The following is a 24,976-nucleotide window of genomic DNA, read 5'->3' on the forward strand; positions in this document are numbered from 1 at the left end:
AATTCCTTCAATCTCAATCCAAAATTTAAAACATAAAGTAGAGGTTGCAGAAGAAAATAAAATGAAAACTAGAGAGCAAGACTCAGATCCAATCTCAGTCTCCGAGCTCTCAATGAAAACTAAAAATGAAAAATGAGCTAAAAGTACAATTGAAAAGTGAGCAAAAGGTAAAACTAAAAATGAAAAGAAAATTCCTCTACAAATCAAACTAACTCCTATTTATACACTTTCTAATTTTTTGATTTTCAGAATTTGGGGTGGGCTTTTCAAATTGGTGAAGAAGTGGATCCAAGATTGCTTTTTATTGAAATTGGACCAAGGGCCACCTCCCAGTGAAGCGCTCAGTTTGGTCAAATAACGTAGCGCTCCCTTGCCTTGTTCCTGGGCTTGTGCCAAGCTTCATTCATAGCGCTAAGTTAACTAATGTAACGTAGCGCCCCTTGCTTGCATTTGTCTCCCCCTTCGAGCCTTGGCTCTACCATTTGTGCCAATTTTTTTTTGTAACAATAGCGCTCAGTTAGGGGTTTCAACCTAGCGCCCTTTCTTGCTGGCCTTGGTTCCCATTTCGAACCTTGGTGCTCCTCCTTGGCTTTAATGCGTTTTGCTTTTCTTTTGTTGAGGCCCACGAAAACGTTAAAACATTTAACGTACAGCGTCCTATTCATTTCCACTCATTGGCATCAATAATTAATGATTTCATACATGCACTCATTAGCGCCTTATTAGTTAATAATGCCAATTAACATAGAGCTTGGTTTCATTGCCAATTGACATTAGTAATCAAAGTTTTCATGCATGCTTTCATTTGCCGTGGCATTCATTTCATCATTAATTGAATGCATGCTTTAATGCCGTTGCCACTTCATGCATTGCTTTCATTATTAATTCATGCATGCATAAGGCATTAATGCATGATAATAAGGCCAAGGCTTCATAGTCATGGGTCACGCTTTCAAAAGCGTGGCCTAAGATTTCAAAGCGTACTCAAACTTCAAAGTGTGTCCCAAAATTCTTTTTTTCTTTTTCTCATCATTTCTTCACCTACAAGTAATCAAAACAACTAATCAAAGCATCACCAAATTCACAAGATTTCTAAATCATTCAAAAATCATCGAATTCTAGCTTAAAGCTCATGATTTTGTGACAAATAATTGATGGTTGATTGAATTGACATAACCATGCAAATCCACTCCAGATCACTTACTTATAATGCAAGAAAGTGCATAAAACCTAATGAAACAAGTAAAAAATGCTTGAAAAGCTAGCATAAGATGACTTGTCATCAGTCTTCTATGCCACAAGTTACAAACTTCTTTACCTTTAACCGCATTTACACTACCTTTTGCAATCATGGTATGCATCACATACAAATTTGAAGTACCTTTTTTTCAAGCCACCACTAAGTTGTCTTTAGTAAGCTTTCATTGTCTAAAACCAAAAGTGTTTACAAAGCCTTCATTATCAAGCCTTTTAACTAAAACCAAATTCAAACGAACATCTGGAGTGTGTCTAACATTTTTGAGTAGCAGTTTCATTCCTATATTAGTCTCAAGATAAACATCTCCTACACCAATAACCTTGGCCAAGCCATCACTACCTATCTTAAGCACTCAAAAATTACATGGAGTATAAGAAGTAAAAAACTCCTTCTTCGGTATAACATGTATCGGAGCGCCACTATCAATTATCCAACTGAACTCATCATCAAAAACAAGATTAACCTTGTACTCATAATCAATAATATTAATCGTAAGAAGATCATCTGAAATAGCATATACACGATTATTACCACCATCATCCTTCTTTTCTTACTTATCTTTGCTCTCCTTTTTTCAAAAAAAGCAATATTTTTTAACGTGACCCATTTTGTGATAGTAATAACACTCAACATTCTTGTATCTTGACTTGGATTTACTCCTACTTTTACCTCTACCCTTTTGACCTCTATTATGATTTCTCTCCCTGTTTTCAATAGCTAATATTTTAGAGTGTGACAAAAAATTCTGCATCTTCCTTTTCATCTCTTCATTTAAAATGCCACCTTTAACCAATTGCATACTCACTTTACCATTTGGAGCAGAAGTAAGAGAGATACGAAATCTCTCCCAAAAATTTGGTAGAGTATTTAGCAATCACAGTCCTTGGACATCATCTTCAAACTTGATTCACATGCTTGACAACGAATTCAGAATTCTTTGAAATTCATTCAAGTGATCTAATACTTCAATACTTGTGACCCCTTCTTGTATCTCAAATTCATCAACATATTCAATAAGTACAATTTATTATTGTCAGACTTGAAAACATACAAGGATTCAATTTGATTCCACAAAGCTCTAGCATGAGTCTCAATAGCAATGTAATTGTAAACATTATTATCCACCCATTGCCTAATAAAATCATAAACTTATTGGTGTTCAAACTCTCATTCTTCATTTGTTTTAGATTCTGATTTATGTAGAAAATACGAGTAAATATAGATTTTTGACAAACAATAAATCTTTCATTTTGTCCTTTCATAGATGGTAATTAGTGTCATTCAAACTTATCATCCTAGTAGAATTATTTGCCTTCATCTTTCAAGCAAATAATAACCAAATACCCAAACCAGGCTTTGATATCAAATGATAGGAATAAAACACACAATTTTCTAATTGTAAGAATAAGAGGAGCAACAATACCCACTCACAACAAATAATAACAGCAGCACAATAATACTCAATAGCAGCAAAAAAATCACATAAACCAGAAATTAGAGACAAGCTAACACACTAAGATTTTTAACATGAAAAATCTCCTCAATGTGAGAAATAAAAACTACAAGTCACCAAGACCAGAAAATAGCTTCACTATGACAGGATGCAAAAAAGTCACAAATTACTGTACAAAATATGCATACAACAAGTCAAACAACCTAAACTTCAAAGCTTACAAAACAAGAACAAGAAGATGAAAATATCACAAAAATAGAGCTATTGTACGTGGCTAATATCTCCAGATACAAACATCGAAATGAGGATCCGAACGGTGAAAACAAAGAACCAAATGTCTGGAAGACATTGTCCAAATTTGAGCTTGTTCTAACAATTAACAAATCTGCAATGACTAATTTACAGAGACAGCTTTATATATGTGCGAAAATAACTTTTTCTCATCTCTTTTCTCTAGTGTTTGGTGTTCTTCTTGTAAATGAGACCTCTCTCCCTCAACCCTAACTCACTTCAACTACTTCAACTATTCATAGACTTGGATACTAACATTTGAACATTTTCTTCACATAGAAAGGGAGGCCAAAAAAAAACCCAACAAGAATTTTCATAGAATGCTGAACTATTAAGTTGAAAACCAACCATGTGCCACGATAAATTTTAAGATGTTACATTTAATCATGTTCGTATAATATTTTAAATGTTTGAGATATTTTGAGATTTTTTAGAATGTCTTAGGAGGTCCCAAAAGATGCTAAAAGGTTTTAAAAGATTCTAAAAAGTCATAAAATATTCTAAAAGAATTTAGATGTACATAGAAATATGAAGAGTGATATAGACTAATCAAAAAGAGTTTAAAGAAATATAGTATGTTAGATAGATATTTGTAACAAAGGTTCTGAACCGTTGATTAGATTTAATCCTAACTGTGCATTGAGGAGGTGGATGACTATAAATAGGGGTGAGATTTGGAATTGTGAGCAGGCACGGACCCCATGCATAGTAGTGAGGGGGCACTTGCCCCCACTCTCATTTAATATTTTTCAACAAAAAAAAATTATATATATATATATATATAATATGCCCCCATTTTAAATTTTAAATGACTCCACTATAAATAAACAAAGTCCAATTGTTAAAAATTCCAAACCCATTTTATCTTTCTATTATTTTAACTATTAGTTAACCTAATCAAATTTAGTCTTCTTTTATTCTCAAATCTCAACCGTCACTCATTTATTCTTTTAAACCCTCTTCTTAATTTCATATTTTCAACCTTCTTTTCTATTCCTTATCTAGTGGTTATTTTTTCTTCATCAAAAGGTAAATTTTTCAATTTCATTGTTTCTCTTTTTGATATTTTCAATTGCAAATTTTAATTCAAATAATTATAATTTAGGTATTAATCTATTTTTTTATTCTCTTCATGAATTTATATATTTTATTTTATTCTCAATTTATTCATCCTTATTATGTATTTGTTTATCTTTCGTTCTATTCTATTATATGTAATTATGTTGCATATAAATTTTTAAAGTGAATTGATCAATTTACTAATTTAAAATATATATTTTTTATTTTTAGAAATAATAATGAAAAGATATTTCAAAAGAAAGTTACCACTAGAATCTGAAATCACTCCATTAGTCTCTTCTAATAAAATGAAGTTCTTAGAATTGAAGCGAAAAAAGTTAACGGCTAATGTAATTTTTGGTTTTTTTTTTGTATTCGAATAATTAATGTGAATTTTTATATTTTTAAATTTAAATTAATATATCTTTTGATAGTAATGTGTATTATTTTTGTCCCTCCAACATAAATTTTTTAGATCTGTCACTGATTGTGAGTATGTAAATCATTTATAATAAATACTTAAATAATAAAGTGTTCTTCTCACTAAAGTTAATTTTCTCTTGTATTCTTAATTTTTTTACTAAATATTAAGGATTAAGCTGACTTGTTCTTAACTCAAAAAGTTGAATAAGTTCGAATACCAACACAATAACATTGGCGAGTGTCTAAAGCCGTGACATATGATAGCTAATAAATAAATTTTCACTGTAAAATACTAAAATTAGATGACCAGAGGCCAAATCAGTTTCAATCCAAGCAGAAAAAAAATATAGAAAAGAAAAGATCAGTTTATATAACCAACTTACTTACCAAATAAAAATTTAGGAACAGACACTGCTCCCAATCTCAAATCATCATCATCTTTCTTTTCTAGAGAAGAACAATACCTTCCTCAATCTTCATCTTCTTTGCTGCTTGAGCTACGTACATCACTACTTAGCTTGCTTCAGTAGGAATTACAATCAAATTAACAGATTCCTTCCCAGTTTCTTCTGCATTATAACAAGAGTTTATTTATGAGACTTTTCTCAATATAATCACGTATTAACTACTAATATACTGAAAATGTCTTATAACTTACAAAAAGAATCACACATGATCAAGGGTGCTTCAATAAGAGCAAGTCTAATGGGAGTTCCAATTTTGCTTTTTTCTGACACCAACGAATTCCAATCGTTGGAGCAAAGCAAGTGAAGGTCCCCACACATTTTTCTAGGGGAGCCAGGCCCTCTGAGCAAGGACTTTGGCCAGCCAATAATTGGCAAGTTATTATTTAAATAAATAATTATATAAAATTATATTAAATAATTATATTATAATAAATAGATAATAATTAATTTAATAATAATTATAATAATTATTTATATTAAATAATTAAATAATAATTAATGTAATATAATTATAATAATTAATTATATTAAATATTGATATTCTTATTTAATTAATAATTTATTAATAATTATAATAATTAAGTAGATTAAATAATTAAATTTTTATTTAATTAATAATTTATATTAATTATTTATATCATAATTAATACTAAATATTATTTATATTTATATTGTTATATTAATTTAGCCGTTGCAAAATTAGCCGTTGTAAAAATAGCTGTTAGAAACTAGCCGTTCCTATGTTACCGTTATTATTAATAAATTAATATTTTTTTACTCTATATATACCACTTAGATACACTTCTATTCTCACACTCTCTACTACTCTTCTTCATCTTCTTCCAAGTTTACAAAATCAAAATTCTGCTACTATTATTTTTTGTTCAAAAAAATGGATCCAAACCAACTCAACTCTTTCTTCAATTACTTACAAAACTTTTCTCAAATTCCAAATACCCAACAATCTCAAACCTCAAACTCTCAAGTTCCAAATCAAAACTTCACACTACCAAATACATTTCAAAATCCAAATCCACAAAATCTTTCTAATTTCAATTTTCAAGCTCCTTATAATAATCAATTTCCTATATTCCAACCGCAAAATCAAAATTCACAAACACCCCATTTTCCATTTTCATCCATATTTAACCCCTCTATCGGAAATGTTACTCCAACTTTCTTGCCGTTTCCAACTCAATTCAGTGCATCAAGACATAACTCATCTGGTGTTGGTGGCTCTTCTAACCCATCCTCTCAGACTCCTATACAATCTAGTCCAAATTCGCAATATTCAGATTTTGCCAACTCTCATGGATTAGATGCTATCGACCTCAATGATAATGATATTGAAGATCGGAGGCAAGATATTATTCAACACTGGCATTGGAAAGAGGATGAGATGCTGATCAGTGCATGGTTAAATGTTTCAACTGACCCTGTAGTTGGTACCGATCAAAAGGGGGAAACATTTTGGAGTCGAATTCATAGCTACTGTGTAGAATTTTGCTCCGACATGACAAGGGGGGTAGTTGCATGTAAGAAACAATGGTATAAGATCAACAAGGCTGTTGCACAATTTGCTGGTTGCTACGATCAAGCTGGTCGAAACATAAGGAGTGGTTCGAACGCTGATGATATAAAGGAGTTGGCTTATAAACTTTATTCCACACATTATGGTCAAAAATTCACTTTTGAGAGGCATTGGAATATGCTTCGGCTGGAGCAAAAATGGAGAAGCCAACTACCTACACAGAGTGGCGGCTCAAAGAGAACCAAGGTTAGTGCAACTGGAGCATACTCATCCTCATCAAACCCAGAAACACCGTTGGCTGATGAACCCGGTGTGGACTCTCCCGTTCACCCACAAGGATCAAAGAAGAGCAAGCGAAAAGGTAAGAGAAAAGCACAGATGTCTGAAGATTTTAGCGAAAGAAAATCATCGGTTGTCAAAAAATTATCTCTCATGGAAGATATTAAGAATGTTAGAGAAAAAGAACTACTGGAAAGGGAAAAAGAAAGAGAAGAGGAGAAGGAACATAGAGCAAAGATGTTGGCAATCAAAGAGAAGGAGTTACAATTTCAAGCGGCAATGAAAGAACAAGAATTACAAACTCAGAGGTATATTAAAGAAATGGAGATAAAAGCAAAAGAAAGGGAAATGGAAAGGATGGCCAAAGAAAGGGAAAGGGAGATGGATATGCAAATACTTAATGCTGACACGTCTACAATGAGTGAAAAACGACGAGCTCTTCATGAGATTGCATGTGAAAAACTAATTGCCAAGTGGTTTACTTAATGGTTCCTTGTATTCGTAGAGTTATGTAGCAAGTTCTTATTTTTATTGCGTATTACTGGTATGTGATGTAGTTTGTGTTATTTATTTCTGATGTAAGTTTTTAAATTAGTCAATATTATTGTGCCGTTATTGTTTATGAAAGTGATCATTGCAAAACTAGCCGTTAAGTAGCCGTTATAAAACTAGCCATTAAGTAGCCGTTGCAAAACTAGCCGTTGAAAAACTAGCCGTTAACTAGCCGTTAAGGTACTTAGTGCAGACACACTTATAAATATCAACTATCAATAACTCCTCAACTCCACTTCAACTCTTATTTCTCACCTCGAAAGAGAACTAAAAATTAGATTTCTAGATATGGCTAGAAATTTTGATGATATGTTTAATGAGGCTTTGTATAGCAAAAGAAGACGGCAAGATAACACACTCATAGATAATTGGATCGATGAGTATTTACTCAAAGATTCAGAAGAAGAAGATACCGATAGAAGCTCTATCCCAATTACTCGTAGATGGATCAACAGAGATCGAGAAGCAGGACATGATCGCCTTTTCCAAGATTACTTTGCAGATGATCCGGTGTATCATGCTGACATTTTTCGACGGAGATTTCGAATGAGAAGACATGTGTTCCTTCGGATAGTAGACGCTCTCTCAAACGTCGATCCTTATTTCCAACAGAGGGTTGATGCAACTGGAAGAAGAGGCTTGTCGCCACTGCAGAAATGTACTGCTGTGATACGGATGTTAGCATATGGCGTAGCAGCTGATGCTGTTGATGATTATGTGCGCATAGGCGAGAGCACTACAATTGAATGCTTGAAAAAATTTGTTGAAGGTGTCATTTCGGTGTTCGAGGATGAATACTTGCGAAAACCAAATCCAAATGACGTACAACGCCTACTACAAATGGCAGAGGGTCGTGGCTTCCCTGGCATGTTGGGTAGCATTGACTGCATGCATTGGCAATGAAAAAATTGTCCAAAGGCGTGGAAAGGTATGTACATGAGTGGTTATCGTAGGGTTGCAACCATAGTACTTGAGGTTGTAGCATTTTCAGACCTTTGGATATGGCATGCGTTCTTTGGAGTTTCTGGTTCAAATAACGATATCAACGTGTTAGATCGTTCTCCCGTGTTTGATGACATTCTAAATGATCGTGCTCCGGAGGTAAATTATACTATTAATGGTAATAATTATACAATGGGATACTACTTAGCAGATGGTATTTATCCTGAATGGGCCACATTTGTCAAATCAATCTCAAAGCCACAAGGGGAGAAACGCAAGTTATTTGCACAATACCAAGAAGGGCAAAGAAAAGATGTGGAACGAGCATTCGGAGTGTTGCAAGCACGCTTTGCAATTATACGTGGTCCAGCTCGTTTTTGGGAAAAGAAGAAGCTTGCCAACATAATGAGAGCTTGTATTATATTGCATAATATGATTGTTGAGGATGAAAGAGACACTTATGCAGGAAATTTTGCTCAAGGCTTAGAGTATGATGATGTTGAAAATGGCTTATCATAACCTCAACTGGGAGAAGAAGATTTTGCACCATACCATCAATTTCTCCAAAGAAATGCCCAACTTCGAAATAGGCAGCAGCATAGACAATTGAAAGAGGACTTGATTGAACACATATGGCAATTTCACAATGCTTGTCGTCAACTATAGAATTTAATTATATTTTTTTTTGTATTAAGTAATTTTACAAATTAGTGTAATCCCGAATTATATATTGTGTATTACTGTTATATATAAATTTATTTAATATTAATATCTTTTAATAGTGAATTATTTTTAAATTTAAATATTTAAATTATATTAATTAAAAAATTAATTACATTAATTTCAAATATTTTAATTAATTAATTAAGTGGGACCACAACAGGGACTAAAGTTAGTTCCTCCTAATGGAGAAGAGAGAGATGCTTTGAGTTCCTATTTACTGTTTATGACGCAAAAGCTGATGTGGAGTTACTTTTTATAACAGGTGGGCCATAAACAAAAACTGGGATGAGTTCCCTATTGGAGATGGTCTAAGGGCCAAGCCAACAAAACACGCAACAATTATTTGATTGACAAAACGAATAAACCAAGTAAGCCTCGAATTTAAAAAATTAAAAAATAAATAACGTTCCATAAAATTTTGAATATATTCGGACTAAATCTATACAAGATTTTATTTAGATATGATTCGATTATACTATTTGTAAGTTAATAAACTGTTCTAAAGTCTAAATCTAATATGTGGGTAAGAAGGCTATAACAAGATATATATATGTTCAGACTCAATAAGAATTCTTGAGTTGTTTATCTAAGTAAATAATTATCTTCTCAAATTTTTCTTATTATCTTTTTTTCTTCTAAAAGATAGGCTCTAACAATTTTTAAGATAAAAGAAAATAATTATCTACCAATAAAAGTACAACTATTTAAAAAAGTGATTATCTTTCTATTATAAATACACTAATACATCTCATAAATGCTAACGTTCTAATCTATAAAAAAAACTTGTTCAAAGACCTTCCTAGTTTAAGCATCGAAATCTTTTACAGGTACCACCGTCACTTTGCCTCTTGTAGGTACCACTGTCACCTTCTCACGAGAAACTCAAACAACGGCATCTCGGCACCAAAACAAGTCAATCGCTGCTTCAGAAGGAGTCTAGACATTATCATTTCAGGTAACCCACGGAATAAAATTGTTACGATGGGTAATTGGAGATTAGTGGGCTGGACATGTTAGGCTGGCCCAATCGTCTGAGGAGGGAACCTTCGAAGGGGCTCGCGCCTTTGGGGCCTCTGTCCGACTTGTGATTGTGAGTGAATGGGGGGTGGTACCTGCAAAGACACTCCGATGCCTAAGTCAGCAAGGGTGTAAGCAGGTCTAGAGAGTATTGGGACTTAGAGATACCTGAGGGGTGTCAGTGTATTTATAGTGGTGAACCAATAACCACCGTTGAAGTAGTTCCACCTTTTAAGGTAGATAACTGTCCCTTTATCTTAGGGAAGTTGAGATATGGCTCCTGGAAGTGGGTTGAGAGTTTTTAGGGGCAGTTATTTTAATATTATCTGCCAGCTAATCCCCGTTCCCGACTTCCTTAGAGCAAGTTGTGGCAAGAACCGACTTCTCAGGGGAAGGTCTGTGTAAGGTGAGGCTCAATCCTGTGGGTTGTGCCTTTCGTTTGGACCTGGGCCTTAGCGTTGGGTTAGGGTATGAACAGTGCCCCTACTCGAGCCCAATTTCTTTCAAGAATTGGGTTCGAGTATTCTACTCGGGGTTGTAGCCGACCTGCAGAGGAACCGACGTGAATTTTCGGGACCGACGTGACTTTTCGGAACCGACGTATCTTTTGAATTTCTACAGTCGCGTCTAATCAAGCGTCACATCCATTTAGGGGTTCGTGTATCCACACGTAGGGATTAATTGCATTGGTAACGGTGCACCCATTAATGACTGCCTCCGTTTTTACCATTATGCCCCTAGCATGTTTATAAATACTTTCCCTCTCTTTCATTGTTTCGTTTCTGAAAACTTCACATTCGCGCATTCTTGTTTTGGAGAAAGCTTTGTTCTTGCCTTCAGTCGACTGTTGCTATTCCTGTTGCTTCAGAAGTAAAGGTCAGTCCTTCTTTTTTCCTCTATCATAAATGCTTTTTATTTGCATGTTTTTATTTCGGAGGAGTGTTTGACCGTAGTTTTAGCCGTTATGTTGGTTTTGAAACTTCTACCTCAGGCCCTCAGAGACTTCATTTTGATTTCTTTCCTTTTTTCTTTGTAGGATTCGTTGCCCCTTTTAAAAAGATGTCTACCTTAGAGTCTCTTTCATTATGGGTTGACGGTATGGTTCTTGGGAAAGAACCTTGGGTGGATACTGACTACATCACCGATCTCCGCATACGTCACAGGCTTTGTACTTCTGACGAGGACGAGGCCGAAATATGAGCTGATTGCCCCGGGTCCGGAAGACCGGGTTTGTTTTGGGAGGGCTTCTGAGGCAGCCCTTCATTTTTTCTATATGTATGAGAGCATGATTATCCGCTTGGGCATTTTTCTTCCTTTTTTCGACTTTGAAATAGCTGTTTTATGTCACTACCATGTTGCTCCTACCCAACTTCACCCTAATTCTTGAGGTTTTCTGAAAATTTATCAATTTATCAGCCATGCATTAGACTTTCTGACTTCTTTGAAGATTTTCTTTTTTCTCTTCCATATGACTAAGCCCTTTAGTGGGCAAAATAACAAACAGCAGTGGGTGTCTTTCCGGACCATACAAGGCCGGAGAGTTTTTACCCTTTTTGATGAATCCTTCCATGACTTCAAAAATTTCTTTTTCAAAGTTCAAGCCGTAGAGGGTCACCACCCCTTTTTCCTGGATGAGAATTCTTCTCCTCGCTTTCTCCTGTACTGGCTAGAGGCCTCTTCTTGTGAAAAATATAGTCTGGATGATTTGGATGAGGTGGAGGTGGCCATTGTGGGGTTCCTCCGAGAAGTATGGGAGAAATCCCCTACCTGGATACAAAAAAATTTCTCCATGGGTCTCCGACCTTTGTCCAGGCTCAACTAGGTAGCTTTTTGTTTGTTTATCATATTTTCCGACCTGTTCGTTTCCCGACTTGTTTTACTGACTTTAGCTTCCTAATTGTTTTTACAGAGATGGCGAAGAAGAATTCCAGGGAGTCTTACCAGAGAGTTCAGGAGGCCAAGACGAGGTCCCGCGCCAGAGTTGGCGGTGCCAGGGCGGCTAGTCCTTCTCTTCCTTCCCCTTCCCCCCTTCTCACAATTTGGGGACCCCCACCCAACCTATTGTCATTTCTTCCTCAGCCTCTTCTCTGCCGCCCCCTCCTCCCCGATCTTCCCCTGAGCCAGAAAGAAGAAGCGCAAGACTTTAGAGTCTAGCTCTTCTTTTGAAGGTGAGACCAAGGTGGATGCGCCTCAGTTCGTTCGGAAGTATATCTATCCTCATACTCGTATAGGTATGAATGATGCTTCTGTTCGAAACCACCTTACTATTCTGGCTCAGGAGAGTATCAGGGCAGCAGGGGTGTGCACAAAGTTCCTTGATATTTTTGGGAAGACTCCCCTTAGCTCTTTGGGTTCATCCTCGAGGGTTGAAGAGCTGGAGGGGAGGCTTCTCTTATATCAAGGGCAGGAGAAGATGCTGAGGGAGGAGGTCGCCAAATTGAACGAGGAGAGGGATGGCCTCCAGGAGAGGGAGAGGAAGTTGCAGGCCCAGTGTTCTATGGCGGAGGGCCTGAGAGAGAAGGCGCAGGAGAGTTATTCGAGCTTGTTCGAGGACCTTGTGGAGGTGAAGAAGGATTTGATGAGAGCTCGGGATGCCTATACAGAGTTGGAGGACTCCATTGCTGACGGGGGCTGAAGAAGCGTGGAGGATCTTTAAAGAACAGGTCGGAGTTCTTGCTCCTGACCTGAATCTCTCTCCTTTGGATCCGGACAAGATCGTGGTCGACGGAGCTATCGTTTCTCCTCCCACTCCCCGATATGTCACCGAGTCTGATCTAAAGACTCAGGGACAGAGGATAATGGAGTCCCCTCCCCGACCAAAAGATGCCCCGAGTTCTTCGAAGGCTCCTGGAACTTCCACTCCGTCTCCTATGGATATTTCTCTCCCTGGTCCTGATAGCGCTCCGACTACTCTCCCCAACTCTGGTGGTGCTCCGACTACTCCTTCCGGCTCTGGTGGTGACGTCCTTCCTAACTGAAAAATTTATTGTGGCTATATGGGGACTCGGCCTGTGGGTCCCCCTTTTTTACACTATTTATTTTTATGTTGTGGTGGTATTTTGCTGACACTTTCTTGGCCTTTTATGGCCGTAAACAAAATATTTAAAAATACTCTTTTTTGGATAAGGGTTTAGGTCATCTTTCTTTGTCTTGTTGTGCGCATGCTTGTCTGCTTAGGTTTTGAAAAACCTTTTTTATTTTTGTTTTAAGAAACCCTTTTCTTGGCTGACTGTCCCTTCTTCTGAGTTTCTCTTAAATTTTTCTTAAGGACTTGGGACAGCCTTTGCCTTGGTGCTTTCAATAGGTTTTCTGATCTCTTTTCGGTATTTCTTATACTCAATTTTTTGATTTATTGAGTTCTTATGACTTAGACTATTTTTGCGATGCATTTCTTTGTTTCTCGGTTTTTCCGACTTGTAAGTCAGATAATTTCCGAGTTTTTCATTATCGACCTTTATAACCTCTTTACACCGACTTGTACCTCGTCGTTTCATCTGACGACCATCTAGGTCGGTTCATGGGATTTTCACGCTTTGTCGAGCTTAAGTCGGCGCGTTTCGTAGAAAGAAAGAAAAGCGAGAAGGAATTTATAAGTGATATTGTCAAAAGATCTTTATTTATTTGCAAAGGTTCTTTACTGCTACTAAGGGTTTTTGACTATTTATGGCCCCTTAGTCTCTACTGTGATGCCTCGTTAAAAACCCCCCTTCAGAAAAAACTCTTTTCTTTTGGGAAAAACCATGAAGTTGGGAAAAGAGTACATCAGGGAGTAGAGTTTGCTTTTAACTGTAGTACCTTTTCATATTACAAGCATGCCACGACCTAGGTAACTTGGTGCCGTTTAAATCGGTCACTTTGTAATAACCTTTTCCTAAGACTTCTCTAATCTTGTATGGTCCCTTCCGATTGGCAGCGAGCTTTCCTTTCTCAGATTTGTTGACTCCAATGTCGTTTCTGATTAAGACCAAGTCGTCTGGGGTGAAACTCCTTCGAATGACTTTTTTGTTGTATCTGGTAGTCATTCTTTGTTTCAACGCCGCTTCTCTTATCTGGGCTTGCTCTCGGACTTCGGGGAGCAATTCGAGTTCCTCTTTGTGCCCCTTTATGTTTCCGACCTCATCATGGAAGATCACCCTTGGACTTTGCTCGTCGACTTTTACTGGTATCATGGCTTCCACGCCATAGACAAGTCGGAAGGGTGTTTTCCCTATGGCAGATTGCGGCATCGTCTGGTAAGCCCATAATACCTGGGGGAGCTCCTCAGTCCAAGCTTCTTTTGCGTCTTGTAGCCTTTTCTTTAATCCTGCCAGTATGACTTTGTTAGCTGCCTCGGCTTGTCCATTTGCTTGTGGATGTTCCACCGAGGTGAACTGGTATTTGATCTTCATACTGGCTACCAGGCTTCTGAAGGTAGAGTCGGTGAATTGGGTTCCATTATCTGTGGTGATGGAATGAGGTATCCCATACCTTGTGATCATATTTTTGTAGAGGAACCTCCGACTTCTCTGGGCCGTGATAGTGGCTAATGGTTCTGCTTCTATCCACTTCGTGAAATAGTCTATTCCCACGATTAAGTATTTGACTTGTCCTGGGACCTGGGAGAAAGGTCCTAACAAATCCATCCCCCATTTTGCGAAGGGCCATGGAGAAGTTATACTGATGAGCTCCTCGGGGGGAGCCACGTGGAAATTTGTGTGCATCTGGCATGGCTGGCACTTCTTCACAAATTCTGTGGCATTCTTCTGCAAGGTCGGCCAGTAAAACCCAGCTCGGATTACTTTTCTGGCTAGCGACCTGGCTCAGAGGTGGTTTCCACAGATCCCATTATGAACCTCCTCTAGCACTTCAGTGGTCCTTGAGGTCGTTACACACTTCAGCAATGGTGTCGATATTCCTCTTTTATAGAGGATATTTTTCACCAGAGTGTAGTATTGTGCTTCTCTCCGGATTTTCTTGGCTTCTTTTTCCTCCTTGGGGAGGATGTCGAATTTTAGGTATTCGACCAAGGGATTCATCCATTCAAGGTTTATCCTGGTTACTTCAAGGATATCTTGTTTGGCCTCTGCTTTCACTACAGAGGATTCTTTGAGAGTTTCCTAGATCAATCTTCTATTATTCCCCCCTGGTTTGGTACTTGCTAACTTGGAGAGGGCGTCTGCTCTGCTGTTAAGATTTCGAGTTATATGTTTGATCTCGGTTTCTGCGAAGCGCTCGAAGAGGTGCTCCAAAGTTTTTTCCAAGTATCTCTTCATATTTGGGTCTTTGGCCTGATACTCTCCATTTATTTGGAAAGTCACCACTTGAGAGTCGCTGAATATCAACACTTTTGTTGCACCGACTTCTTCTGCCAACTTTAAATCTGCGATCAGGGCTTCATATTCTGCCTGATTATTAGAAGATGGGAATTCAAATTTGAGGGAAACCTCTATTTGTGTTCCCCCTTCATTAACCAGTATTATGCCTGCACCACTTCCTGTCTTGTTTGAGGATCCATCTACGTATAGTTCCCATGTAGTTGGCTTTTCCTCTTGATCCCCTGCATATTCCGCTATGAAGTCAGTGAGGCATTGGGCTTTAATTGCCGTCTGAGTTTCATACTTCAAGTCGAACTCGGAGAGCTCTATTGCTCACTGAACCATTCTTCCCGCAACATCCGTCTTTTGGAGGATTTGCTTCATGGGTTGGTTCGTTCGGACCCTTATTGTGTGAGCTTGGAAGTAAGGTCGTAACCTTCACGAGGCTATTACTAAGGAGTAGGTGAACTTCTCTAGTTTGTGGTACCTTAGTTCAGGGTCTTGTAGAATTTTGCTGGTGAAGTACACGGGATGCTGCCCGACCTCATCTTCTTGTATCAAGGCTGATGCTACAGCTTTGTCTCCTACAGACAAATATAGAACGAGCTCTTCCCCAACTAGAGGTCGGGTCAGGATTGGAGGTTGGCTCAAGAACCTTTTGAACTCCTGGAATGCTTCTTCGCACTCTGGAGTCCATTCGAACTGGCATCCCTTTCTTAGTAGAGAGAACAGTGGAAGGGATCTTAATGCCGATCCTGCCAAGAATCTGGAGAGGACTGCGAGTTGACCATTCAATTGTTGAACCTCTCTTAAGCAAGTTGGGCTTTTTATTTCTAGGATGGCTTTGCACTTGTCGGGATTTGCTTCAATCCCCCTTTGCGTCAGCATAAACCCCAGAAATTTTCCAGCCTCCACCGTGAAGGTACACTTTGCGGGATTTAGCCTCATCCCATGTAACCTTATGGTGTTGAAGACTTGTGAGAAGTCCGTCAAGAGGTCGGTTTCTTCCTTGGTTTTCACCAGCATGTCGTCCACGTAGACTTCCATTAAGTTCCCGAGGTGGGGAGCGAACACCTTATTCATCAGCCTTTGATATGTGGCCCCGGCATTCTTTAATCCAAAAGGCATGACCACGTAGCAGTAGTTTGCTCTAGGCGTGATGAAAGATGTTTTTTCTTGATCCGACTTGTACATCGAGATCTGGTTGTATCCCGAGTAGGCATCCATAAATGACAAGTATTGATACCCCGATCTAGAGTCCACTAGAGTATCAATGCTTGGAAGTGGATATGGGTCCTTAGGACATGCCTTATTCAGGTCGGTATAGTCAACGCACATCCTCCACTTGCCGTTTTGCTTCTTGACTAGCACTACGTTTGCTAGCCATGTTGGATATTTAACCTCTCTGATGAAGCCGGCTTCCAGGAGTGCTTGTACCTGCTCCTCCACCACTTGAGCGCATTCTGGGCCGAGCTTACGCCTTCGCTGCTGTACAGGTCGTGACCCCGGATATACTGAGAGCCTGTGGGACATGAGCTCGGGGTCTATTCTTGGCATGTCGGAAGCTTTCCAGGAAAAGAGGTCAGAATTGTCTCTTAAGAGCTTTGTCAACCTTTGTTTTTTAAGTTTTCCTCTAGGTTGGCTCCTATGTTGGTATTTTTTCCTTCCTCTTCGCCGACCTGTACTTCTTCAGTTTTTTCCCCTGGTTGTGGCTGCAGCTCTTCTTTGGCTCTTGCGCCGCCGAGCTCTATGGTGTGGACTTCCTTGCCTGTTCCTCTCAGGTTCAGGCTTTCATTGTAACATTTTCTTGCCAATTTCTGGTCTCTCTGTACCGTTGTTATCCCCGCATATGTTGGGAATTTCATGCAAAGGTGAGGTGTAGACACTACTGCTCCGAGCCGATTTAGGATAGTTCTGCCAATCAAGGCATTATATGCTGACCCCACGTCAATGACTATAAAGTCTATGCTCAGAGTTTTGGATTTTCTCCCTTTCCAAAGGTCGTATGGAGGGGTATGAATCCTAGTGGTTTTATTGGCGTGTCGCCTAGTCCGTACAGGGTATCAGGGTAAGCCCTTAACTCCTTTTTATCCAACCCTAATTTGTCGAATGCGGGTTTGAAAAGGATGTCTGCTGAACTCCCTTGGTCTACTAGAGTTCTGTGGAGATGGGCATTGGCCAGGATCATGGTTATCACCACCGGATCATCATGTCCAGGGATTACTCCCTGCCCATCCTCTTTTGTAAATGAGATGGTTGGGAGGTCGGGTGCTTCGCTCCCGAGCTGGTAAACTCGCTTGAGGTGTCTCTTGCGAGATGACTTAGTGAGTCCCCCTCCCGCAAATCCTCCCGAGATCATATGTATGTGTCTCTCGGGGGTTGGTGGTGGGGGGTCTCTTCGGTCCCCGTCATCTCGCTTTCTTTTCCCATGATTGTCCGACCTTTCCATGAGATATCTGTCAAGTCGGCCTTCCCTGGCCATCTTTTCTATCACATTTTTAAGGTCGTAGCAATAATTTGTTGAGTGACCATACATCTTATGGTACTCACAGTAATCGCCTCGGCTTCCTCCCTTTTTATTTTTGATGGGTCTAGGAGGCGGCAGTCTTTCAGTATTACAGATTTCTCTGTATACATCCACTTTGGAAACTTTTAGAGGAGTATAAGAGTGATATCTCTTTGGTCTGTCGAGACCGACTTCCTCTTTTTTCTTGGGCTCCCTTTCTTTCTCTTTCATCGAGTGGGGGTGCCCAGGTCGCCAACTCGGCTCTCGTAATCTAGCATTCTCCTCAATGTTGATGTACTTTTCTGCTCTCTCTTGTACATCGCTTAAGGAGGTGGGGTGCCTTTTTGATATGGACTGCGAGAAGGGACCTTCTCTAAGTCCATTTACTAGCCCCATGATGACTGCCTCAGTGGGCAGGTCTTGAATCTCCAAGCACGCTTTGTTGAACCTTTCCATATAGTCCCGTAAAGGTTCTCCGACCTCCTGTTTTACTCCCAGGAGGCTCGGTGCGTGCTTTACTTTGTTCTTTTGGATGGAGAACCTCATTAAGAACTTTCTCGAGAGGTCCTCAAAGCTGGTAACCGACCTTGGAGGGAGGCTATCGAACCACTTCATCGCAGCTTTTGACAGGGTGGTCGGAAAAGCTTTGCAGCGAGTTGCATCAGAAGCATCAGCCAGATACATCCGACTTTTGAAATTGCTTAAATGATGCTTCGGGTTTGTGGTTCCGTCATAGAGGTTCATATCAGGGCTTTTGAAGTTTCTTGGAACCTTTGCCCTCATTATGTCCTCACTGAATGGATCCTCTCCTCCCAGGGGCGACTCTTCTCGGTCGCCACGGGAGTTCCGACTTCTAAGGGAGAATTCTAGCTTCAAGAGTTTTTCTTCTAACTCTCTTCGCCGCTCTATCTCTTCCCTTAGATTTCGCTCCGCCTCTCATTGTCACTCTAGTTCCTGTTCCAGCTGTTCCAAACGACCTTGGTGACCATGGACCAACCCCATTAGCTCGGCTGCATGGGGTGACCCTTCCTTTCTTGATTCGCGTCCATCCAAGGAGTTCACCTTCGGATTTTTAAGTCCCGAGGTGCCTTCTCTGTGCTGGTCATTGGCTCCCTAGTGGAGGGTCAGGTCCGCGTCATTATTTCCGGTGTCTAGATTTTCTTGTTCGGAATCAGACGCCGTATGACCATCTTCTGGTGAATTATCCGCCATTATTGGTTGATCTCTCAGGTCCCCGACAACAGCGCCAATGTTACGATGGGTAACCGGAGATTAGTGGGCTGGACTCGTTAGGCTGACCCAATCGTCTGAGGAGGGAAACCTTCGAAGGGGCTCGCGCCTTTGGGCCTCTGTCCGACTTGTGATTGTGAGTGAATGGGGGTGGTACCTGCAAAGACACTCCGATGCCTAAGTCAGCAAGGGTGTAAGCAGGTCTAGAGAGTATTGGGACTTAGAGATACCTGAGGGGTGTCAGTGTATTTATAGTGGTGAACCAATAACCACCGTTGAAGTAGTTCCACCTTTTAAGGTGGATAACCGTCCCTTTATCTTAGGGAAGTTGAGATATGGCTCCTGGAAGTGGGTTGAGAGTTTTTAGGGGCAGTTATTTTAATATTATCTGCCAGCTAATCTCCGTTCCCGACTTCTTTAGAGCAAGTCGTGGCAAGAACCGACTTCTCAGGAGAAGGTCGGTGTAAGGTGAGGCTTAGCGTTGGGTTAGGGTATAAACAAAAATTATTTTAAATTTTTTAATAAATAATTAATTTTTATTAATTATACTAGATATATATTAAAATTAACTATAAATTATTAATATATATATATATATATATATATATATATATATATATAAAATAGTTTATTTTGGTATATTAATACAAATATGTATCTATATAGAATTGTTACAACTTGTTAATTGAAATTTTGTTTATATATTAGTTTTTTGAAAGTAATGGGAGAAGCGAAATGCTCGAACATTGTTAGAAAAAAAAAAATGAAAGATGGAAAGAAGAAATTCAATTAAAAAAAATTATAAAAAATAAAAAATATATTTGTGTTTTTAATAAAAAATTTAAGAGTAATTATCCAAATCAATCCCCAAAAATTTTAAAAACGGATATTTTAGTCCCTAAAAAAAATTGATACATAGATCAATTCCTAAAATTTTATTCTGACAGACAAATCAGTCCCAGTTTATTTTCCGTCAGTAATTACCTAGATCAGTCCTAAAGATTTTAGAAACGGATATTTTAGTCCCAAAAAAAAATTAATGTACAAATCAATCTCTAACGTTTCTCTCCATTAGACATAACAAGCTTCCATCCAAAACTAAAATAAAATAAAATAAAATTATTATTATTATTAATTACATAATAATATTGTACTATAATTTTTTATATTTTTAAACAAAAATAATGATAAATTTATTCATTAGATTCTTATGTATGTATTTATATATATATAATCACTCAATAATAATAATAATAATAGTAATAATAATAATAATAATAATAATAATTAATAAAATTATTAGAGATTATTTTACAAAATCTTTAAAGTTAAAATTATTTGATATTTTTGTATTTAATATAATCAAAAGATGTTCTATTTTAAATATTTAATTAATTAATTATTTTTTATCATTTTGATAAAAATAAATGCTTGTTTGGGCACCATTATTCTATTAAAAAAAAGATATTTTTTCAATAAAAAAAAGATATTTTTTATTTTTTAGCGTGTTTGGTAAATTTCTAGTAGTAAAAGTAAAAGCACTAGAAAAATTAAAAAAAATATCGTTTTTGAGAAGCTGTAATTTACATCTTTTTTTAAAAGATCATTTTTCCTTAAAAAAAGATATTTTTTATGTAATAAATAAACAAAAAAATACTTTTATATTGTTATACCCAAATATAATTGATAGATAAAAATATCTTTTTACATAAGATATCTAAACATAAAATTACATTTACTTCTCCATAAAATTTTTTAAAAAAATAACTCGAAAAAAGAATTTTTTTTGAAGTCACCCAAACATTTTACGTAAGATATCCAAACATAAAATTACTTTTATTTCTCCATAAAATCTTTTAAAAAAATAACTCAAAAAAAGATTTTTTTTTTAAGTCACCCAAACAAGCCTAAATCTCATTCAATAATTAAATCTCTGTAAGGTCGTTTAAGTAATTTTCCGTAAAACAAAACAATGTATATAAGTGCAGGCATAAAGTCATAAACAGATTAAAGAAAGTCAGAACCAATCAGAGCGAGAGATCGGAGATCAGAGATGTCGTCGTCTCACGGGAACGATCCGCGTATGCCAGCGGCGGCTCGGCCATATGTGGCGCCGGCGGTGGCGCCGCAAGACCTTCCGATAGACTATGCCGGCTTCATCGCCGTCATATTCGGCGTCGCCGGCGTCATGTTCAGGTACAAGCTAGGCTCATGGCTCGCTCTCATATTCTGCGCCCAATCCGTCGCCAACATGAGGAACGTCGAGAACGATCTCAAGCAAGTCATGATGGCTATGATGTCAGTTTCCTTCTCCTTCTCATCCATTTGAACTTTAATTTGAATTTGAATTTGAATTTGAATTTGAATTTGTACTTTCAGATCTATGTATCTGGTTAATTGCGTCGTTAATAGAGCAATAACCTAAGAATGTTAGTTCTGTTTTGGAATTGAAGCTAGTGCATATTCCACAAAATTTATCGTAGTTTATGAAATATATGAACTTAGGGAAATTAATATTTCTTGAAAAATTAAAATTATAGGAAAAATGAAAGAATCGGACTTGAAAGCTTACTTCGATAGCTTAATGAACTTAGTTGGATTAGAATTGATAGTAGATAACAATTATTAGCCTTTATGTTTGTATGGATCACAATCAGGGTTGATACTGTCTGTCAGATTCAGCTGAATATTTGTTCTGCAAACTTGAGTCATGTAGTCTTCTTCCAATTCAAATCCTTCGTTGTATAGCATGTGAAGCAATGATTATAAAAGCTCTTGGATTTGTTCTCAACTTAGCTTATGATATATACATGACATAATTACACTTCAAGTGTCTGTCAGTAAACAGAGGACAAAAGCCAGAGATAGAGATCAACTGTCCAAAACCTTACACTACCACTGCAATCATGTTTAAATTGATGGAAATCTAGGTCATCACCTCATCATCTGAGAACAAATCCTCTTCAATCAAAACGGACTCTTAAGAGTTAACTGCTCTATTAATCTTGCTCTGGTCTGAGAGATGCGATTAATCAACCAGACTTAGGTTTCTCCCCTTAGAACTACATAAGTGCGATGCGAGCCTGTATGATGGATCCTGTTGACATGTTAGGGTCCTGTAGGTTAGTAATAATCTAGGTTTATAGTTCATATGCCATTGGAGAAAAGTACTGAACATAGTTTACAAGTTATATTTCAATAGTGAAAATAAGTTAATTAATTAGAGTTGGTAACTCATCTCGTCGTGGAGAAATAATTTTGTTTTGTCTTGATGTCTTACATGTGTAGTCGTAGAATGGCATCTTAAGGTCTAGTATATATGCTCACTAATGAAAAATGCTGCTTGTGCTACACACTAAATTAATTCAGGCTTTCTCTAAATTTAATATGGGAGAGATAATGTGTTAGTTCCGATAAATGGCATGATGAGGTAATTTGCTTTAATATGGGAGAGAAGACAAATCACTGATATTGATTTCCAATGGAATAAATCGTGAATAGCTAATAGCTAATTGCTAATAGCAGTTTTGGGGATCATAGTGAAATCACTCTCCATTTATGGTGTAGCAATATGAAATTGCTATCCGTGATTTGTTAGTAAATAGAAACAACCCTGCTACGTGTACACCAAAAATCAATCCAAATTAGCCACTCGTATAGAACACATATTGAAATACAAAATACACATTGAAATGAGCTAAACAACACATGTATTTATACATAAATACATGTTTGCTAATTCAGTGTTTGATTTTGGGTGTGTACATAGTGTTTTTGAAATACGAAAATTGCTGATAGCAATTTGTGGGGAACCGATACCTACATAAATCTCATTCCAGTCCCACACCCATAGAAAATAATTAGTGCTCCATAAGTAGTATTAATATTTGACGTTACTATAATCTTTGACCAGTATTTTCTTCATTGATTTTATTTTTCCTTCATTTTTTCATCCTTATGTAAACATGAACCGTCATATAATTGGTTATTGGCGTGAATTTCTGCATATTATAAATTCTTTGCTATTTTATTCTTGACTGTCGAAAGTGCTGACTAGATGTTAATCTAAACTCCAGGTTTTCGTTAATGGGATTGTTAACAAATTATTTTGGACCTCCCAGACCCAGCAAGCAAAGTTGAGATCTCATGTTTGAGGTAGAAATGTTCCTTTCCTCAGGTGTTGTCAGGTATTAACCAACAAACATGGAAGAAGTTTAGTCATTTCCCGTTTCCGGTAGCTTTTCAATTTGCTATATTGAATATGCTTGAGAAGACTCAAGACTAGTGTATTTCTAAATTTTGGTGTTTTTAGCATTGAGCAGTAAAATATATATTAGAGCATTTTCAAGAGTTTGTTTTTAGAATATTAGTTTTGATACTTTCAAAAAGTGAATTAACTTAGAATTGAAATCTGCATTGGAGTTGATTGATGAAATGAAACTAGAGATATGGTATCACTTTAATAGAGAACCAATAAAATTTTGTTATTCATATAATTATGTTGATAAAATAATTAAAAATAATATAAAATTCTAATTGAATTAATACTAAATATTGGGGGAGCAAATTTTATTTTAATTTTAAATTACTATTTATGATATATAGTCCTACAAATGTCTATGTGTCATCTTATAGAACTCAATAAAATTAAAATTAAAACTAGTATTGGAGATGCTCTTAGGAATCTTAAGATAGCCGCATGTTTTAGCTATTCTCCAAATTTATTTAATAAAAGAGTTATCTTAGGCATAATAGTTTTTTCGTTGTTGGATTGAATGAATCATAGTATGGCGTCTCAAAAAATGAGTAATCATTTTTCCTTGAAATTAATATGCATGCAAAGTGATTTTGGTCGACTTTTTTTAAATTTTTTTTCCGGCGGGTTTTCGAGATGTGAAGTTGAAACAAGAGTGGTAAGTAGCGGTAGACACAGGTCAGGCTAGGTCAGGCTTTGTTCTTAACAGGCCTGACCTGTCATGTAGTTGATTGGCCTGATTGGCCTGAGCTTGATCTGCAGCCTACTATAGGTTTTTTTTAAAGTACTAAGTCTGGCCTGTTATTCAGCCTGGCCTGGCATGAAGCCTGTTAAAAGACCTGTTAATTTTTTTTACAAAAATAAAAATATTATTTAAAAAAATATTTTTTAATAAACATATTTATACGTAAAATGTCATATTTAATATTTATAAGAATTTTTAAACTTTAAAGTATTTAAAATATATAAAATTATTTAAATTAAATATAATAAATTTAAAATATCTTATAATTTTATTAATAATAAAAAATTATTTATATATATAATTATGTATTAAAAGGTCCAAACAGGCCTGACAGGCCAAGACAGGCTAATTAGTGAGCATGCGCCTGGCCTATTAATATAATAAGGTTTTTATAATAATTTGAGCATGTACCTATTTTATAACAGGCTAAGTCAAGCCAGGCCAAACACAGGTCAGGCTGTAGATCCCTGACAGGCCGCCTGACCTTTTTTCACCCCTAGTGGTAAGTGTAAACTGCGAAGCTGAGTGTTCGGATTAAGATTTTGTGAACAAACTCAAACATCAACAGGCTGCCCTGACAAGCCCAAGAAAAAAAAAAAAGAAAACAGGCTGCGCTGGTTTTGTTTAAACCTCCATATTCTAGATAATGGAGTTAAAATTTGCAATGGATTTGTTTTTATGCAGTTAGATTGTGAGATACCGTATAAAATTATAAAAAAAATGACAATAAAATATTTTCTAATAATAAATAAAGGGAGAAAATTAACATAATTTACCTTTTGAAATCTTAAAAATTGAAATCAATTTATAGTTTATTTAATATAATTTAGACTTGAGAGAGTTTAGAAAAATTAGGGGTGAATTATTCCTCATTTTAAATAATCATATTTTAAGTTTTTCAAAAATTATATTTAAATTTACTTCGTTGAGTATGGAATTTAGTTTGAAAAG

General features: G+C 37.0%; 2 protein-coding genes, 1 long non-coding RNA gene and 2 pseudogenes across 3 annotated transcripts; 4 read left to right on the plus strand and 1 right to left on the minus strand.

The window, feature by feature from the left end:
- Positions 1-53: 53 nt before the first annotated feature.
- Positions 54-5,229, minus strand: LOC148581842 (uncharacterized). The gene is made up of 3 exons (XR_015892436.1): positions 5,143-5,229; positions 4,872-5,053; positions 54-1,041 (listed from the first exon to the last, which is right to left on the minus strand). It is a non-coding gene; the product is annotated as an uncharacterized LOC148581842 (long non-coding RNA).
- Positions 5,230-6,114: 885 nt separating this feature from the next.
- LOC148581843 (glutathione S-transferase T3-like) lies at positions 6,115-7,418 on the plus strand. The gene is made up of 3 exons (XM_088494060.1): positions 6,115-6,136; positions 6,247-6,843; positions 7,357-7,418. Exons 1-3 carry the CDS (start codon positions 6,115-6,117, stop codon positions 7,416-7,418), a joined length of 681 nt encoding a protein of 226 aa, XP_088350186.1.
- A 183-nt stretch (positions 7,419-7,601) lies between these two features.
- LOC107621490 (uncharacterized) lies at positions 7,602-8,921 on the plus strand (annotated as a pseudogene).
- Positions 8,922-12,489: 3,568 nt separating this feature from the next.
- Positions 12,490-12,973, plus strand: LOC148581844 (uncharacterized; annotated as a pseudogene).
- Positions 12,974-21,008: 8,035 nt separating this feature from the next.
- LOC107622499 (asterix-like protein) lies at positions 21,009-23,426 on the plus strand. Its single transcript, XM_016324423.3, has 2 exons — positions 21,009-21,323; positions 23,102-23,426. The coding sequence occupies exons 1-2, from the start codon at positions 21,079-21,081 to the stop codon at positions 23,163-23,165; spliced, it is 309 nt and encodes a 102-aa protein (XP_016179909.1). The 5' UTR covers positions 21,009-21,078; the 3' UTR covers positions 23,166-23,426.
- The last annotated feature ends 1,550 nt before the right edge of the window (positions 23,427-24,976 follow it).

The sequence above is a fragment of the Arachis ipaensis genome, chromosome B10 (genome assembly GCF_059453495.1).
Source record: "Arachis ipaensis isolate K30076 ecotype BB chromosome B10, ASM5945349v1, whole genome shotgun sequence".
Classification (NCBI taxonomy): domain Eukaryota; kingdom Viridiplantae; phylum Streptophyta; class Magnoliopsida; order Fabales; family Fabaceae; genus Arachis; species Arachis ipaensis.